Source organism: Musa acuminata, chromosome BXJ2-2 (genome assembly GCF_036884655.1).
Source record: "Musa acuminata AAA Group cultivar baxijiao chromosome BXJ2-2, Cavendish_Baxijiao_AAA, whole genome shotgun sequence".
Lineage (NCBI taxonomy): Eukaryota > Viridiplantae > Streptophyta > Magnoliopsida > Zingiberales > Musaceae > Musa > Musa acuminata.
The window spans coordinates 33,436,782-33,454,223 of NC_088339.1; the positions used below are offsets into that span (position 1 = coordinate 33,436,782).

The 17,442-nt window shown below is 44.0% G+C and overlaps 4 protein-coding genes across 5 annotated transcripts; 3 read left to right on the plus strand and 1 right to left on the minus strand.

Moving 5' to 3' along the window:
• Window positions 1-53: 53 nt before the first annotated feature.
• LOC103976604 (lipase-like PAD4) lies at window positions 54-4,689 on the plus strand. The gene is made up of 5 exons (XM_018822301.2): window positions 54-216; window positions 1,489-1,545; window positions 1,656-2,004; window positions 2,788-3,519; window positions 3,597-4,689. The coding sequence occupies exons 2-5, from the start codon at window positions 1,508-1,510 to the stop codon at window positions 4,431-4,433; spliced, it is 1,956 nt and encodes a 651-aa protein (XP_018677846.2). The 5' UTR covers window positions 54-216; window positions 1,489-1,507; the 3' UTR covers window positions 4,434-4,689.
• A 2,234-nt stretch (window positions 4,690-6,923) lies between these two features.
• LOC103976555 (amino acid permease 4) lies at window positions 6,924-9,346 on the plus strand. 2 transcript variants are annotated; one of them, XM_009391800.3, is made up of 7 exons: window positions 6,924-7,082; window positions 7,286-7,424; window positions 7,521-7,754; window positions 7,826-7,919; window positions 8,003-8,217; window positions 8,290-8,429; window positions 8,511-9,346. In XM_009391800.3, the coding sequence occupies exons 2-7, from the start codon at window positions 7,286-7,288 to the stop codon at window positions 9,165-9,167; spliced, it is 1,479 nt and encodes a 492-aa protein (XP_009390075.2). In that variant the 5' UTR covers window positions 6,924-7,082; the 3' UTR covers window positions 9,168-9,346. The 2 variants fall into 2 exon arrangements, with proteins under 2 accessions (XP_009390075.2, XP_009390074.2); XM_009391799.3 differs by having other exon boundaries at window positions 6,951-7,082; window positions 7,244-7,424.
• Window positions 9,347-9,831: 485 nt separating this feature from the next.
• On the minus strand, window positions 9,832-10,650 carry LOC135605069 (WEB family protein At3g51220-like). The gene has a single exon (XM_065094756.1). The coding sequence runs from the start codon at window positions 10,642-10,644 to the stop codon at window positions 9,991-9,993; it is 654 nt and encodes a 217-aa protein (XP_064950828.1). The 5' UTR covers window positions 10,645-10,650; the 3' UTR covers window positions 9,832-9,990.
• A 4,856-nt stretch (window positions 10,651-15,506) lies between these two features.
• LOC103976557 (U-box domain-containing protein 26) lies at window positions 15,507-17,379 on the plus strand. Its single transcript, XM_009391802.3, has 2 exons — window positions 15,507-15,910; window positions 15,979-17,379. Exons 1-2 carry the CDS (start codon window positions 15,905-15,907, stop codon window positions 17,266-17,268), a joined length of 1,296 nt encoding a protein of 431 aa, XP_009390077.2. The 5' UTR covers window positions 15,507-15,904; the 3' UTR covers window positions 17,269-17,379.
• The last annotated feature ends 63 nt before the right edge of the window (window positions 17,380-17,442 follow it).

The following is a 17,442-nucleotide window of genomic DNA, read 5'->3' on the forward strand; positions in this document are numbered from 1 at the left end:
TGCAGTATGTATCATCTTCCTTTGTATTTCCTTAGAGCAGTGTCTCGTGTTCTCGGTTTTGAAGAAGGAACACGACTGCAGACCCAGTCTCATTCATCAGAAGGTGAAGATAGAATGAGATCAGCAGTGTATACAGAGATCGGGTCCCCAGAGCCATATAGGTGGTGCATTCTCCATCCTCGATGGTTCTCACTGCCTCAAACCTCACCATGGCAGGTACTTATTCCTTAATATGAACACGATTTTTTCTATGTCATTATTGTGTATGAATTTATAATTCCTTTTATCCATGAGAAGAAAAGAAGTGGAATGTTTTCATTCTATTGTAGCCAATTGAGTTAAAGAATTCTGCCGATCCCCTAAATTTATGAGAATGTTTTCATTCTATCAGTATGTAGGATACATAAATGATTTTGTTCACAGTATGTTCATCAACTATGTATGACCTTAGATATGGTTCTTTAAATTATACCCCAACTTGGCACACTTATCAGATCACCATAAATTTTTTAGATTAAAATCTACCTTCATCATTTACTGTTTATCAATACAAAAAAAAGAAACATGAGGTGTTGATGAGCCACAAAGCATGCATAGAACTTGCTTTTCTGATATATTTTTTTGTAGATCTTATTTATTTGGCACACATTGTTCTTTCCTCTTCCTCCCTAATAAAGTTTCAGGTCCTGCTATGGCAAAAACATAAGAAATTTTGAGTGGGAATTAATCCATAATCCCCACAGAAAACTCTCAACCTAAATAAATAGAAAACTCATACTTTGGTCAACTCCTCTTACCCTAATTCATCTTTTGAGCCAACCCGATTAACGTTTTGTATTAAGGGTATTCAAACCGGCTTGAATCGAACCACTAAGAGTCGAAGAGAATCAAATTAAACTGAAAAAATAAAAATAAAAAACGATTCGATTAATTAATTTTTAATATTAAATAATTTAACAAATATATAAATTTTAAATAAACCAGAATTTTGATCCAATTGGATTGACATTCTCAAACAAAAAAAAATCATAAATATCATTTAAAAAAAAAAGAAATAGATATATAAGGAAGAAATGAATACAAAAATGAAACTCCTCCCGATAGAGAGTATAGTAGCTGACGATCTTAAGATTAGTCTTTTACAATCATCCACTGTCACCAATTGTCGTCGTTTATAATATCAATCCGATCAATTAACCAAATTGAAAAAGAGTATCCTCTCAAACTTGAATCGATTCGATTCAAAACTAAATTATTGATGGACTGATTGGAGGATTCAGATTTAATTTAAGCACCACTACTTTATACGAAGAAGAAAATAGGGAAAGAATTGACCACTAATTTATATGAACAAAGAAAGAATTGTTGACTCGTGTAACAAAGCGGTCAAATCTTGAATTCCAATTGTCAATCCCATCTTTGACCAGTATGCATCTTTAAAAGAAGAGTAAGACTGAGAACCAAACCCACTTCTTGTTCTTCTCGCAGTAATCTCCAGTGTCCTGGGATGGGCTCGGATGCCAGTAGGGAAGAGGAGCACTGCATGTAAGTAAACGAAACTATCCTCTCTCTCTCTCTCTCTCTCTCTCTCTCTCTCTCTCGGCAATAGAAGGATCTGATGTAGAATTCTTGGGACTTGCTCTCATGGCCAAAAGGTTCGAGACAAGCCATGTCTTGGGGGCACTCCTGGCGTCCTCCCCGCTGCTGGTACGGTCCTGGAGTCACTGCACGCACGCCAATGCCAGCAACTCGAGCTTCGTCGTCGAACACCACGACGACACGGTCTACGTCGCCTTCTCCGGGACGCAGACCAGCGCTCTGTCATCGTCGGTGGCCGGAGGCCTCGGTGGCGAACTCTTCGGCCCGGTTCCTATCTCCACCGGCGGCGGGCAGGAGCTATTTGCGCCACTGGTAGGAGGCAAGGGGGACGACGCGCAGCCGGTGCTCGTCCAGGCCGCCGCTCTCCACCTGTTTCTCTCCTTGTACAACAGCTCTGAGTTCCAGGTGAGCTCGTCACTATCCTAGTACGATTAATTCACTATTTCTGAGTTGAGAATTCTTCTGTTAGGTTCTCAATTCATAATTGGGATCCAGAGAACCATTACTGAGATATGCGAGGACACCCTTTTCTTGAGTCAACAATCACAGCATGCATAATTGGGATCCAATTATGAGTTGAGAATTCTTCTGTTAGGTTCTCGATGCATAATTGGGATCCAGAGAACCATTAATGAGATACAAGGAATCCCTTTCTTGAGTCAACAATCACAGCATGCATGTTCTATAAAGTGAAACCTTATGAGGTGATTCTGAATTCCAAGTCTAACATCATGAATTCTTCTGATATGGAAGATGGTTTTAGCCATGGCATCCTCATCGTTCTTTTGCAAAGCCAAATTACATGGTGAAGAAGATAGACAGGTGAGGCATCCTGTGGTGAAAAGCTCAGTCAACAAGACTGGCAAGACCCAAAAGTTCTGGTCAAAAATGGCTTCTCCACCAAAACAAATGCTCCCAGTGGATGTTGTCCTTGGCGTGAAAGGTGTTTATGATGACACTCGATCCAAATTTGACCCTCCTTTTCCAACAAAATAAGCTTGCCATGATTTCAGTTTGTCTGCATGAAGACATTGACTGTGATCTCAGGGTCAACGCCAGTGGCCATGGTGGTTGATTCCCTTCTACACCAGCACATGATCTTGTTGTGTTCTTTGGATTTTGTTTGGTGCTACGCACCAATCGTATTTGACGTGGCTTCTGATCTTTTCTTTCTTCTGCCATGGCCAGCTGCTGGTGTCGGAGACCAGAAGCAAGTCGGTGGTGCTCACCGGCCACTCCATGGGAGGTTGCGTCGCCTCCCTCGTCGCCCTTCATTTCCTCTGCTCCTCCTCTGGTTCCAGTTCCCCGTCACCTGCTTCCCTCCTCTGCATCACATTTGGGAGCCCGCTGCTTGGAGACGACGCCCTGTCGCGGGCGGTTCTGCGGGAGCGATGGAGCGGGAGGTTCTGCCATGTCGTCGCGCAGCACGACATCATGCCGAGGCTGCTCCTCTGCCCTGTGAACTCCATGCCGCCTCATCTGGTGACCTCGGTCTACGATCTGATGCAGTCATGGCACTTCGCCGTGCGGTATCCTGGGTTCTCGAGGCCTTCGTTTCGGTTGTCCGATGACCAGAGAACGGAGTTGCATCGGTTCATCGGAATGCACGTCGCAGCAGCGGAGCAGCAGCAGATAAGCTCTTATCGCCCGTTTGGGAACCACGCGTTGTGCTCACCAGAGGGCGCAGCGTGCATCGATGACCCGCTCATGGTGGTGAAGCTGCTTCACCTCACGTTCATGGCGGATCCTGGGAGTAGCAGCATCGAGGAGCAGCATATCTCGTATGGGGATCTCGTAGCGGAGATCTCACAGAATGTCCTCTCGAAGAAGCGCATCCGCGTCGAAGAAGAGCCAACAAGATCATCTGGCTATAGCGCCGGGGTGTCGATGGCTTTGGAGGCATCAGGGATCCGAATCCAGGTAGATGACTGCTCTGTGCTCTTCATCGTCTTCCTCGTATTTCCTCTGTCCGTGTTGAGCTTCTGAGACGACGACAGGACATGGGTGCGGCGGAGGCTCGAGAGTGCCTGGAGACGAGGATGTGGCGGCGGCCGAACATGAACTGCGCCAGTCTCGCCATCAAGCTGGCCAAGGTGACGCCATGCCGCGCCCAGATCGAGTGGTACAAGACGCTGTGCGACGACGACATGGGCTACTACGACTGCTTCAAGCACCGGAAGGCCGCCAAGAGGGACGCCAAGGTGAACATGAACCGCATCAAGCTCGGCCATTTCTGGGACGGCCTCCTCGCCAAGCTCCAGGACAACGAGCTCCCCCAAGACTTCCACAAGCGGAGCAAGTGGGTGAACGCGGCGCAGTTCTACAAGCTCCTCGTGGAGCCCCTCGACATCGCGGAGTACTACCGGTGCAAGCTGCACGAGACCAGAGGCCATTACCTGCCCCATGGACGGGAGAGGAGGTACGAGGTGTTCGACAGGTGGTGGAACGAGGGGAAGGAGGAGGTCCGGGAGGCGGCGACTTGGAAGAAGAGGAGGAGCAAGTTTGCGGGGCTGACGCAGGACTCCTGCTTCTGGGCGAAGGTGGAGGAGGCGAGGGAATGCGTGAAGAGAGCTCGGGCGGAGAAGAACCCCGCGAAGCTGGTGAAGCTCTGGGAGAGCATCAATGGCTTCGAGAGCTTCGCGAATCGGCTGATGGAGAGGAAAGAGGTGTCGGTGGACGTAATGGCGCCGCGATCGAGCTACAGCTTGTGGGTGGAGGAAGTGAAGGAACTGAAGCTGAAGCAGGCATGCTCTGTTTCTTCCTCCTCTGATTTGGTTGGAGTAAGCGGAGGAGGGCACGTAGAGAGCGATGAGCTTAAAGAGCTCCATTACTGATCTCAAGCTTACAGTCCATCAGTTCTGCTGCAACAACAACAACATCAACAACAAGAAGAGCTTCTGATGTATTGATGTATGTGTTTTGTTTATGAAAACTGAGTCTGAAAGAGGATGTAGTATTTGACTGCTAAAAGAAACAATAAATATTTGACATCATATCAGAAAAAGACCCAAAAAAAGGAAAGTATTTCTTATGTCTTTGTATACTAAATGTGTAACATTTCATGGAACACAGAGGTGTTAGATCTTCTCATATCATATGATCTACCTTTCATCTCACAGAGCGGCTGACTACCAACCTGGTTGGTCCTTTCCATTGTCAATGGTCACCAAGGGGCAGATATTGATCCCAAGGCAGTGTAACTATCTATTATTCCACTTGGGAACTTAAGTATCCACAAATCACCACTTGGACCTTCTTCTTGGCTGAAGCTGATGCATGATATTGGACAATTCAAAGACAGAATCAATAAAGATGATGATTCCCTTGTAATATAATTTGAGATTGAGATGCTTGATGCTCCTCATCACCTTGCCTTTTGAAGGACAACTGAAAGCTTCTCTTTTTTTCTTATGCTCTTATTCTTGTTGGCCAGGGTTGCACAAGTTTTGTTTGATGACTCCACTGACTTCTTTTCCTCCCCCCCCCTCCAAAAAACACACAACCAAGGAGATAGATATGAGCTAAACAAAGCAGAAAAGGCTCAGATGTGCAACAAAGAACAGTGGAGATTTACATCTGAGAGATTACTCCTCACTCACTATCTCTGTAAAATAAAATACAAAAAAATTCTCATTCAGGTTAAATCACATACCAAATGGGCCATTTAGGCATTCCCATGTAGTCCCCCATATTCCATCATGCATCACATGAAATGGCAGCAAATTCTCAAGGACCACACTAAATGTCCAATGTTATCAAACATTAAAAAAGTATAATCTCATGTAATTGATGAGACACATCACATGTTCCTACCTAATTTTAGGTATGGTGGTCAACACCTAGTAAAGAAAACTAGGTACCCTACACATCAGGGCACCAATTCCTTGCCTATATATATGCAAATTAAATAATTAGATGTTTTCTTCTTTTTTTTTCATTCATGTTGAAGGAGCTATCAATAGGAGATTAACCTTCACCAACACTAGTGACCATTATTTATGATGCACACCTCAAAAAAATTATTGTGGAATAAATTGACACCATTGTGAGTGTAGGCATTCATTCATCTCCACTTGTTGATTTCCTGCATGAACATGAACATGAACATGAACCTGAACCTTCTTCAGCTTCACCTTCCCAATAAAGTCATTTTTGTCAGCCAAAAAAGTTGTTCAAACCTCTGTGTGCTCCCCACCTCCAAAGTGGGATGAGGAATGGTGAAGTGAAATGTAGGAGAACATATCATATATTTTATCATATCTTTTTGGGTCCTTCATCCATCATCATTGTCTACTTTAGCTTCTGCTCCTCCAAAGTGCCATAAGAAATGGTGAAATGCTTGAGGACATATCCACAACTACTCTGATTCACTTGCAGCTTGTCCACTCAATTCTAATCATGAATCTGTTTGCTTTTGATAATATAGAAATATACTTCAACCTTTTGCCAAATGTATCAAAACCAAGGAAGAAGAATCAGACAAAGTGTTACAACAAATTAATTGGTTCATTCTTGATTGTTATCATGTCCTTGTGCTCTCTATGAGCTTGACTCATGAATTAGGTTGGTTGAAATAGTAAACAACATCTCATTCCACTAAAGGAGAAAAAAAAATGACATATATCACATTATTAGAAAATTTGAGTCTCATATAATGTCATATGTTAAAATAGATAATTGTATATTAGGGATTATAGTTTTGAGATTTAGTGATATCTAATTTTTATTCTGATATCTATAAAGGATATTATACCTAATTTATTATTTTAAAGTTAAAACATTAGTCTAATAGTAGTGTACAAGATCTATTTATTTGAGACTTTATCTGATTTAATGGTGTATTTACAAATTCATTTAATTTTTTTTTTGTGAATGTAAGCTAACTTAGCTAATAAGACTTTTACCATTGATAGACAATCAGATAATGGGATTGAATATAATCTTCACCTCAAACATATGCAAAAAAAAAAAAAAAAGATTATTCAGCATTTGTATGATTATAAGTGGATTATATTCAACAAATTGAGATTATAAATCATGTCTTATTTATATAGTCAATCATAAAATTCTTGTATTGTTGGATTATTGTGAAAGTTTTTTGTGTTTGGGTATGTCAGAAGAAGAACATCAGCCTACACAACACAAGCAATTAATAGCATTGGCCAAAGAAACATTTCGGAAATAATTATTTGGGGGAATCCGATTCCCCCCCTTCAGGGATGGACCAAAACACTACGACGTGGGAAGGGAAGCTCTGCAGAGATCAATGCTCTGTGTGGGCATTGGACACTAATGCCCGCTCCTCTCCCTCCCTCCCTCCCTCTATATATACCGTGGCACATCGCTGCTTGCCTTCCATCCATAGCAGCCAGTAACATCTCCATCAACTCTCCTCCCTGTGTTCTTCTTGCTGCTGCTGCTGCTTTCATTGCATTCCCTGATACCTGCAAAGAAGTTGCAGCAGAAGGAAGAGAATACAACAGGTAAGAAGAGAAAAGCTCTCTCCTTTTTGGTGCTTTCATGCACAGACTCCATCCGCCACCTCCTCTCTGCTTCATCACCCTCTCTTTCTGTGCTTTGGCATCCATTCCGATCCTAAAGTTGTCTCTTTTACTCTCTCTCTCTCTCTCTCTCTCTCTCTCAGATCTCATCTTTTGCCTCTGTTCTCTCTGTTTCTGGACACAAGATGGGGGAGACCGGCAACGCCAAGCACTACCAGCAACCGGCGGCGGTGCCCATGAACGTCTCGATAGAGCTCGGCCACGCGCATCGGCTCGAGAAAGCCTTCGAATGCTACGACGACGACGGCCGGCTCAAACGAACCGGTAAAAATCACTACTTTGCGTCTTCTTCCTGTCGGCTCCGGGTTGGTGCTTTCTTCGTCTCATGGAGGAAGGGTTGGGTCTTCGTTCACGTTGCAGGGACGGTGTGGACGGCGAGCGCGCACATCGTCACGGCGGTGATCGGCTCCGGCGTGCTGTCGCTGGCCTGGGCCATCGCGCAGCTCGGCTGGGTTGCCGGCCCCGTGGTCATGCTCCTATTCTCCTTCGTCACGTACTACACCTCCACTCTCCTTGCTGACTGCTACCGCTCCGGCGACCCGATCTCCGGGAAGCGCAACTACAAGTACACGGATGCCGTCCATTCCTACCTCGGTGAGCTCGCTAACCCCTCCCAAAGATCTTTACCGCAGCGGTAGACTAACCCTCTACCTTCTCTTCCGCAGGTGGGCTAAAGGTCAAGCTCTGTGGATTCATCCAGTATGCCAACCTCTTCGGCGTCGCCGTTGGCTACACCATTGCTGCCTCCATTAGCATGATGTGAGTGGAGTCCAAACGAAGAAGAAAGACGAGTCTTCCTCCTTGCGGGCGTTCTAAATGCGTGGTTTCGTGCTGTGGAACAGGGCGATCCGGAGGTCCAATTGCTTCCATGAGAGAGGCCACGATAACCCATGCCACACCTCGAGCAATCCTTACATGATCATGTTCGGCGTCGCGGAGATCTTCCTTTCGCAGATTCCCGACTTTGATCAGATATGGTGGCTCTCGATCGTCGCCGCCGTCATGTCGTTCACGTACTCCTCCATCGGCCTCGCCCTCGGCATCGTCCAAGTGATCGGTATGGCCTCCAACTCCATCCCTCTTTGGCCATGGTGCACGGTGTTTCCTCATCTTCTTCGTTTCCAAGCAGGCAACAAAGGCTTCAAAGGCAGCCTCACCGGAATCAGCATCGGCGCCGTCTCCCCGACCCAGAAGGTATGGCGCAGCCTGCAGGCCTTCGGCGACATCGCCTTCGCCTACTCCTTCTCTCTCATCCTCATCGAAATCCAGGTAACTTTTGGCTGCCTGATGAGCTCGACCGATCGATGTTCCCTCCACATGCACACTGCAATGGCGCTCCGGTTCATGCAGGACACCATCAAAGCTCCGCCGCCATCCGAGGCGAAGGTGATGAAGAAGGCGTCGCTGACGAGCATCGCCGTCACCACCATCTTTTACATGCTATGCGGCTGCATGGGCTACGCCGCGTTCGGCGACGAGGCGCCCGGCAACCTCCTCACCGGCTTCGGCTTCTACAACCCCTACTGGCTGCTCGACGTCGCCAACGCCGCCATCGTCGTCCACCTCGTCGGCGCCTACCAGGTCTTCTGCCAGCCCCTGTTCGCCTTCATCGAGAAGTGGGCGCTCACGACGTGGCCCGACTCCACCTTCATCACCAAGGAGGTCGCCGTGCCCCTCCCCTCGACCAAGCGCTACCGTCTCAGCCTCTTCCGCCTGGTGTGGCGTTCCGCCTTCGTGGTGCTGACGACCGTCATCTCCATGCTGCTTCCCTTCTTCAACGACGTGGTCGGCCTGCTCGGGGCGCTCGGCTTCTGGCCTCTGACGGTGTACTTTCCGGTGGAGATGTACATCGCGCAGAAGAGGATCCCCAGGTGGAGCACGAGGTGGGTGTGCCTGCAAATTCTAAGCTTAGCCTGCCTCGTGATCACCGTCGCAGCCGCCATCGGGTCTGTCGCCGGAGTTGTCACCGATCTCGAGTCCTACAGGCCTTTCAAGAGCAGTTACTGAGACGACCTCCAAAACCGAAGAAGAAATAGTTCATATAAACGCATCAGAAGTTGCCTCATAGTACTTATTATTAGTATAATTATACTTGCGTTTCTACCTTTTTGTTGTCATTTATGTCACTCCTCTTAATGATTAATGATGAAAATGCCTACTTCATTTGTGACACTGTTAATTTTTCATATCATTTTAGTCCTCATTTTCATAAAATATTAACTTATTTCAAGGATGATAGCTCGTCCATATGAAAAAATAAGAACTATATATATATATATATATATATATATATATATAGAGAGAGAGAGAGAGAGAGAGAGAGAGAGAGAGAGAGAGAGAGAGATGATCCCTAACTCAAGCATGAATTGATGTGCTTTAGATGGGACATTAGACCTGTAAGTTTGGTAAGATTGTCTCTTCTATGACTGTTGCTATCAATGGTTTGCTTTGGCATAAAAGGGGGAGGTGGTGAGAGGTTTGGGAAGGGGGGGGGGGGGGTGAAAGCCACCTTTCGAGGTTGATGTTGGGAGGTAGATGTCGAACCAATGTTCTAAGTTACTTAATTCAAGTCGATTTCGGTTCAGTATAAAATTTTAATTTTTTTACATATAAAATAAAAAAAAATAATTAACATCATCTAATTCGATGGAATAATTGATCATATTAATATGATAGATATATTGTACACCACATATCACTCTTCTCATGATCATATATATATATATAGAGCACACAAGCAGAAGAACAAAGCAAATGCATGCAAAGGCCGGCGCAAAGAAGTACGTGGAGATGATGAGCTTAGAACTGTTGAGACAAGTCCGTGGATCGATCATCCTTTCTTCTTGGAGAAGATGTCAGGTATCAGAGGAATGATGGGCTTCTTCTTTGGCACCTCTCTCTTCCTTCGTCCGCCGAAGCCTTCTTCCAGCCCTGCAAGGCCGAAAGCTTGAGCCAGAGTTGGCAGGTACTCCAAGCTGGCTTTGAAGTCCTCCATCCTCTCCTCCTGCCACCGCTCGCTGCGCACCCTGCACGGCTGCGCCTCGTCTTCCATGGCCGCCTCCATCTCTGCCAGCTTGGACATGCTCTCGCTGAGCTGCGCGCTCAGCGACGCGACCGCGATCTCCGTCTCCGACTCCCTCCCCTTCAGCAGCACCAGCTCTCGCTTGGCTTCCTTCAGTTCCGCCTCCAGCTTCCGCAGCGAGCTTAGGATGACGAGCTCCTCCTCATTCTCCTGGATAAAGTGAGAAGCTGAAGAGGAGTAGGAGGGAGGCGAGGAAGACGCCGAACTGGGTTGCTTCGGGGGTGGCACGGAGATCACTGGCCTCGACCAAGTGTTCTTCTGGGAACGACCGTTGCCGGCGAGGAAGCGGTCGCCGAAGACGGCGACGGCCTCCTTGACGGAGCGAAAGGGGCGACTGGTGTCCACCTCTGCGCGGTCCGAGACGATGACAGAGGGAGGAGGAGAGGAGAGTTGGCCTTCCATTGATATGCCAATGCAAGCAATGGAGAGAGAGAGAGAGAATGCATATATGTGTGGGTGGTGGTGAGCTTGATATCTTTGCTTCCACTGCAAAGGCGTGCAGGTAGAGAATACTGCCATGGATTCAAGGAAAAGGAAGTATCATATATGGATGGATGGAGACTTTTGACCTAAGGCTTCCTGGTGGTGTTGCCATTAACGAAGAGTAGAAAGGAGGGGAAGGGAAGATCATATTAAGCTTCATTGATAACAAGGTAGACTTTGATATCATGAGAACGTGTCCAGCCAAACTCTTTGGTTTTGATATCTCAATGATAATGTGTGATCAGATCAAACTATGATCAATATGAAGGTATCATGTAAATTTTCTGTCCTTGAAAACCAACCACAATTGATATACCATGCTATGTCTCTACTCTCATAGTCCTTTTGTATCTTAAAATTATAAACATAAAAATAATAAAATACTACTATTATGTAAAAAATATTAATATTAAAATCTGAAATTAAATAATAATAATAATATATTTAAATTTATGATTTATACTTTTCGATAATTTTTATAAAATTTTTAATCTCATATATAAGCACACCATCGTTGAATCCGAATGCTACAATGATATCGATATACAAGGAAAATTAGACTCGCTTTCTTTTCTCTTTTTATCTTTTACAAGACCTCTATGAGCGATGGATTTAATGGCAAAGGAGAAATGAGATAAGATCTATAATCTCACATGTCTTTACTTATTCACGTATTCGCATATTCGTATATCCAATTATATAATCCATGTATCCAATTATACGATCTGAGTGAGATCAGGTCTAGGAAAAGTAATTGGAGAGTCTTTTTTATTAAGATTATCTCCTAAGGAATCATATTATAATTAGATTTTTTCATTAACCAATAATCGTAATCGGATACAATTATATCCATAATATATCTTACCTAATTAAATAAAAAAATATAATCTAACAAAAATATTCTGATATCACTATGATCATCATTATGACAAGAATTGAGTTGGACTTCTAATTTTTTGTCAACTCCGATCATCACTGTGACAAGAATTGAGTATGATCATCACCGATGCATTACGCGGATCCTTAATCTGCCTCATGTTCTTCAGTTGGGTTTATATCATTTGCTCGGGTTCCATTCATGTAAAATTTAGATCATGAAGTAAGATCTTAAAGCTCATAAATATGTTGTGTCTTTTACTAAATACAGCCAAAGATTTTGGAGAGAGAACTTATAAATACGAACAAAATTGACCTGAACATATGAGTACAAATTTCATCCGATGATAGGTTGTGAAGCAAAGCAGCAAACTATAATATTTTGAAACCTCGAGCTCCCATCACGAGATAAAGTTGAAATAGACATTGCTTTGATGGATTGATGGCTCGGTTGTTTAAGTATAAGGTTTGGGAGTTGGCTGCTTCCATCACATCACATCACAGAGGCCGTAATATTCATGCGATCCAAGTGGGTGATGCAATGTGTCCCTCTCGAAGAGATGTTGAATGACCAAACCTTTTTCTTAAGAGTCAAAACACGTGCATGCATCCTCGGACTGATGTGATGAATCCAACGCATTCCTCTTCGATCTTTGATTTAAAGTGAAAGAAAAATGGAACTCGATGAGCTCAATTCCCAACCATACTTTGAAATGATCCGCTTTCGCCGTTGACTCTCTCGATCGATCGATCGATCGATCGATTTGGAAGAAATGAGTCACTTGCTTTGACGATCACAAAAAAGAACCTGTTTGACTTTGACCATAAAAAGCTATGGATCTCCACGAATTTTATCTTTTTCTCATTTCTAATATGTATAGTTAATTGTTCCAATCTATCCTAAACCTAATTATAAACCAAATTGAGTGGATCCTAACTTAGATCGAGAATATATCCGACAAGACTCTTCCGTTGTGGATAGTTATTTCGTAGTAGATAATTTTATCGATATTATTTGAATATGAATAGTCATCTAAATCATCGAATAATATTATTGATATTGTGTGTTGACCAAACATCCAACGAGGGGATGATTATGACGATTGATAAGGGTGCTACGATGAAAGGGGTGAGGGTGCTACGATGAAAGGGATAACCGTGAAAAGGATGGAGGGAGAAGAGAATGAGGAGAAAGAGAGAAGAATACGAAAGAATTATCATCGTGGTTTACTGTTCATCATTTGTAGTCACTAATTGTTGGAAGAATCGTCGTTTGCCAATAGAGAGAGAAAAACTAACGAAGATAAAATCAAACAATCATCATGACGCCACCTGCGATTAGGGATTAAATGTAGTGTATGAGGCCACGAGGAAGAGTTATTATTATTGAATAAGAAAATGTTTCATTTGATTTAAATGATTCTTAATTGAATCATAATCGATTTAATCAATGTTCAGTTAATCTAATTTAAACAATAAAAGTTTAACTCGTCTAATGTTAGGCTTCGCATCTTAGCCCACGTATTATCAATGGGCTATGCATGGGTGCAATGCAATGCAGGATGGAGAGTGCTTTACCTATCTTTCTTTGTCCCGTATTTATACGAATAACATCAAATATTTTTCATCCTCATTTATTTAATTTTATTTTCGCTCCAAAAGAGATGGGTCTATCCAAACCCACGTATATAATTAATATCCCTAACTAAAAAAACCCCATAAAAGTGCTTTGACCGACACCACCGACGGATATGAGAGGGTGAATGCAGTGAAAGTCAAAGGATGAGGCGGTGCAAACGCAAAAACAATGAAAGAGTAGATGGTGGGGGCATTCACACCACCTCTTGGGGAGCCCATTTGAACACTATATTGTCTGTCATTGGCAATCAAAGCCTAGAAAAGTTCATGAAGATGGTCAGTTTATGTCCAAATGAGATCAGCAGTTTGGAACCTATTGATTGGGTCCTTTTGATCCCACATGTATAATAATGCTTGATGGTCTAATCTTTTGACAAAACTGCCATTAATATTGTCATTGATCTTGTTCTAGAAGAGTAGTAATGATTCTCACAATTAGATTCATTTTTTCCAATAGAAACCAAATAAAGGTTCTTAATTGGAGAATTGAAGAATTAGATGTAGACTGTACCAAATTGAAATGGAGGAATGGGTGTGGAAGTTGGCATCAAGCCAGTTGGGCAAATGCTTTTGTAAATAAAATTTGTATTTTGACAAGTGATTTAAGAATTTTATTTTTCATCTTAGATGATAAAACCATCTGATATGTATATCAAAATCTACTTGAATTGATACTTTTACGAACTTGATTTTTTTTTATATAAATTATGGTCATCCCTCTTGTATATACACAATGTAAGTGTAGCTAATGACTGATTTAACTATTTTACTATCGTTAATTTTGATCGTAAACATGACGAAATAAAAACTGATCTGATCTTTCTAAGTGTTATCACATTTGGAAGAGGATAGAAAATTCTTCTCGAGGAAATATGGTCTAACATCATAACTCGATCGAGATGCACCCGAAATAAAATCTCTCCAAAGATCAAGTCGAATTTATTTATTATGGATGAGAAAAGTTTACAAGGAGTTAGAGTGTTTATTATTAATTCTTAGCTCATAATAATAGTATATTTTATAATCATTATCAATTATAATGGATTGAGTGCTTCGACAAAGAAATATTCTTCCTAGATATCGTGTTGATGTAACATATACTATTATATTAGGACGAAGTAGGTTATATACGCCGGTCGGATTACCGAGCCATGCCATTTCTAAACTTCACAGGATAATTGAATAAAAAAGAAAAAAAATCTATCAAGTGAAGTCATATGCTTTCTTTCTCTTCAAGTGTGGTCATTAAATAACTCATAACATCATAAGTAGGCCACAGAGTTTGTATTAATCATTTTGAAACTTTGATAATAAAAAAATAAAATCCAGGTCCAATCATGAATAATTGCCAATTCAGGCTGCTACTTTAGACTCAAAATGTCTTTTATTGCAGAAAGATCTTAATAGATCTTGAATGAAGACTAGATCTTATGTTTGCATGGACAGGAGCTTTGATTTCACACAAAACTCCAAAGGCAACTGTCTAATGATTCAAGCCAAAAGAGTCTAACTAAGGAATAATTAAACACAGAAATTAACTCTCATGTGTTTAGTCTGGTAAACATAAAAAGAAAAAAGAAATTAAGATTCTTTTAGGAAAGGTTCACAATTTCATGTGTCTATGGATTTTACCTGTTGTGTGTGCTTCTTGTCTCATGCAACCTCTGCAGCAGAGGAGAGATGTGAGAATTCAAGAGCAGCAGTACAACATGTTTTACTGTTAAGACCTCCTACAATGCATCCAAACATCTAAATTTCTTTGCAGTAGAGGAGGACAACCTAAAGTTAGATTAGCTGCCTGAGCCTAGCTGAAGTAACTTGGAAAAGTTCCTGATGAAGCCACAAGGATGATGCTGGAAGAACTCTAATTTAGGGTCAGCTGCTGGCCTCACTGGGTGCAGAACCATGACACCCGACTCAAAAACTTTGTTATCCTCATCCCTATTTTAACCATGATCACATTAATCTATTCAAGTTAGTGGCTCAATGCTGGCCCCATAGATTAATCTGTTGAATTATGAATCATTGTTACCCCTAATATTTCACACTACTACTCCACAGTGGTTGTCTCTGTCATGATCCTACAGTCATGTTACCGCAATCACACCTCTCTTCCTCCTCCTCTTGCTTGTACTGAAAGGGAAGAAGAGGTGAAGGTCCCTTTTATATATCTGGTTTTGACTGCCATGTTGTGTGCATATTTAGTGATCTGAAAGCTAAATTTCCATTGCTTTCAGTCTATTGTGGTCCTGTAATATATATATATATGGATTTGGGAGGATGCCTATGATGTGAGTCAGCCTTTTTTCCTCTTCTGCCAGCTATCATTTGATCCTCACATGGCTGTCATGGCTTTCCATCATCTTTAGAACTCTGACCAAACAACGTCACCTGCAATTTTTCTTCATTGCCAGTGACATTTCACCTCCTCCGATCTCTTGTTACCTTCTTGTTTCTAGTGCTAGTCCTCTCTGTGACTGTTTCATCAGCCAAATCACTATCGAGGAAGAGTAGGGTAAGCATCAGACTCCTGTGTTTGATCTCCTTTTATGAGCTTCAAGGCTCTGCTATCCAAATGTTCTTAGAAGCTTGGGCTCTGTGAGAGTGGAGGAGGAGGACCTCCACATCCCACCTTTTGTACTCCAACAACCCTCAATGTCCTCGCATGAGTGTGAGTACCACTAACTGATCCTTCTCCTTCTTCCCCATACCTCTCATAGGTTTCAGTGTCTGTACCAGCTTTTCACCATTGAAGCTTTGGAGTTCCTGTTATGGACCTCAAAGCCAAAGCCGCCATGCTTGCTTAGGCTTTCCTTGGATGAGCGAGAAGAGACGCAGATGAGCATCCCTCATCTGTTCAGGTGTCCGATAAGCCTTGATCTGTTCACCGATCCAGTCACTCTGAGCACTGGCCTAACCTACGACCGGCCGTGCATCGAGCGGTGGCTCGCCGACGGCAACCTCACTTGCCCGGTCACGATGCAGAGGCTCAGCGATGCGTCCTTGGTCCCCAACCACACCCTGCGCCACCTTATCGACCAGTGGCTCATCGCCGGCGCCGCCGATTTCCACTGCCGGACTAAGCCCACCAGGTCGGTCAACGACAACGAGCTGTCACTGGCTGCGGTCAAGCAGATGCTCCAGTCTCCGGACATAGCTTCTGCCGCAAAGCTCCAAGCTCTCGACAAGGTCAGAGCGGTCGCGGTCGAGTCCGACATAGGACAGGCCTGCTTGATCCAGCTGGGCTTCTTCCCCCTGCTGCTGCAGCTGCTCTTGCGAGCTCCATGGCCAGCTGATTCGGAGCTCATCGAGGTCGCTCTAGACTGCGTTCTCAGCTTCTCGCCTGCCTCCCCATTGGATTCTCTCAACATGCTCACGGACAGCTCGAATCTGGACTCTTTGATGCTGCTGTTAGATCAAGGCAGCGCCAGGATCAAGATCAGTCTCTGCCATCTCCTCGAAGTAATCGCTACATCGGGGGCGACGCAGGAGCTGTCCCTAATCGTCGGACAGTCACCCAGGGTCCTGCAAGCACTCGTCTTCCTAGCGCAGAACAAGCCCGATGGCGCGGCATCGGAGGCAGCAGTGCGAGCAATAGCTGGTCTCTGCTCCTCCGAAGCCAACCGAGGCAATGCGATCAGAGAAGGCGCAGTGGACGGCATCGTCTCCTACCTATCGAGCTCTGCTGGGAAGACCGACGCACGGGCATTGGCGGCGCTGGAGCTGCTTCTGGGACATGAGGAGGGCAAGAGGGCGGCGGTGAGGAACCCGAACGCTATCCCAGTGTTGGTGAAGATGGTCTTCAAGGTGCCGTCCGACCACAATGGCGGAGAGCACGCCGTGGGGTCGTTGCTGAGGGTGTGCTGCGACTCGACGCCAGCGACGACACAGGCGGTGGATGCCGGGATGGTGATGCAGCTGCTTCTGCTGCTGCAGAGCCAGTGCAGCTCCAAGGCGAAGGCGAAGGCCCGGGCGCTGCTGAAGCTGGTGAAGTCCATGTGGGCAGCACATGCAGGAGGTGGTCAGTAAGTGATCTGAAGCTATATTTTGCTCAGCATAAACCATTTTAGATTCTTGGAAACCACTCGATCCTACCTTAAAAGATTTGTCATTGGATGCAAATACGTACTTTTTGTCTTCTGATTCTGATGGTCTAAATTTTACATGAATTTTTCTTTTCTAACAAATGGTGATCGAGAATTT

Excerpts from the sequence above, each read along its gene's own strand:
- LOC103976604 (XM_018822301.2), top strand. The coding sequence starts at position 1,508 with ATGGGCTCGGATGCCAGTAGGGAAGAGGAGCACTGCAT. Across the intron at positions 2,005-2,787 it reads ACAACAGCTCTGAGTTCCAG|CTGCTGGTGTCGGAGACCAG; the intron begins GTGAGCTCGTCA and ends TGCCATGGCCAG. Across the intron at positions 3,520-3,596 it reads CATCAGGGATCCGAATCCAG|GACATGGGTGCGGCGGAGGC; the intron begins GTAGATGACTGC and ends AGACGACGACAG.
- LOC103976555 (XM_009391800.3), top strand. The coding sequence starts at position 7,286 with ATGGGGGAGACCGGCAACGCCAAGCACTACCAGCAACCGGCGGCGGTG. Across the intron at positions 7,425-7,520 it reads CGGCCGGCTCAAACGAACCG|GGACGGTGTGGACGGCGAGC; the intron begins GTAAAAATCACT and ends TTCACGTTGCAG. Across the intron at positions 8,430-8,510 it reads TCATCCTCATCGAAATCCAG|GACACCATCAAAGCTCCGCC; the intron begins GTAACTTTTGGC and ends CGGTTCATGCAG.
- LOC135605069 (XM_065094756.1), bottom strand. The coding sequence starts at position 10,644 with ATGGAAGGCCAACTCTCCTCTCCTCCTCCCTCTGTCATCGTCTCGGAC.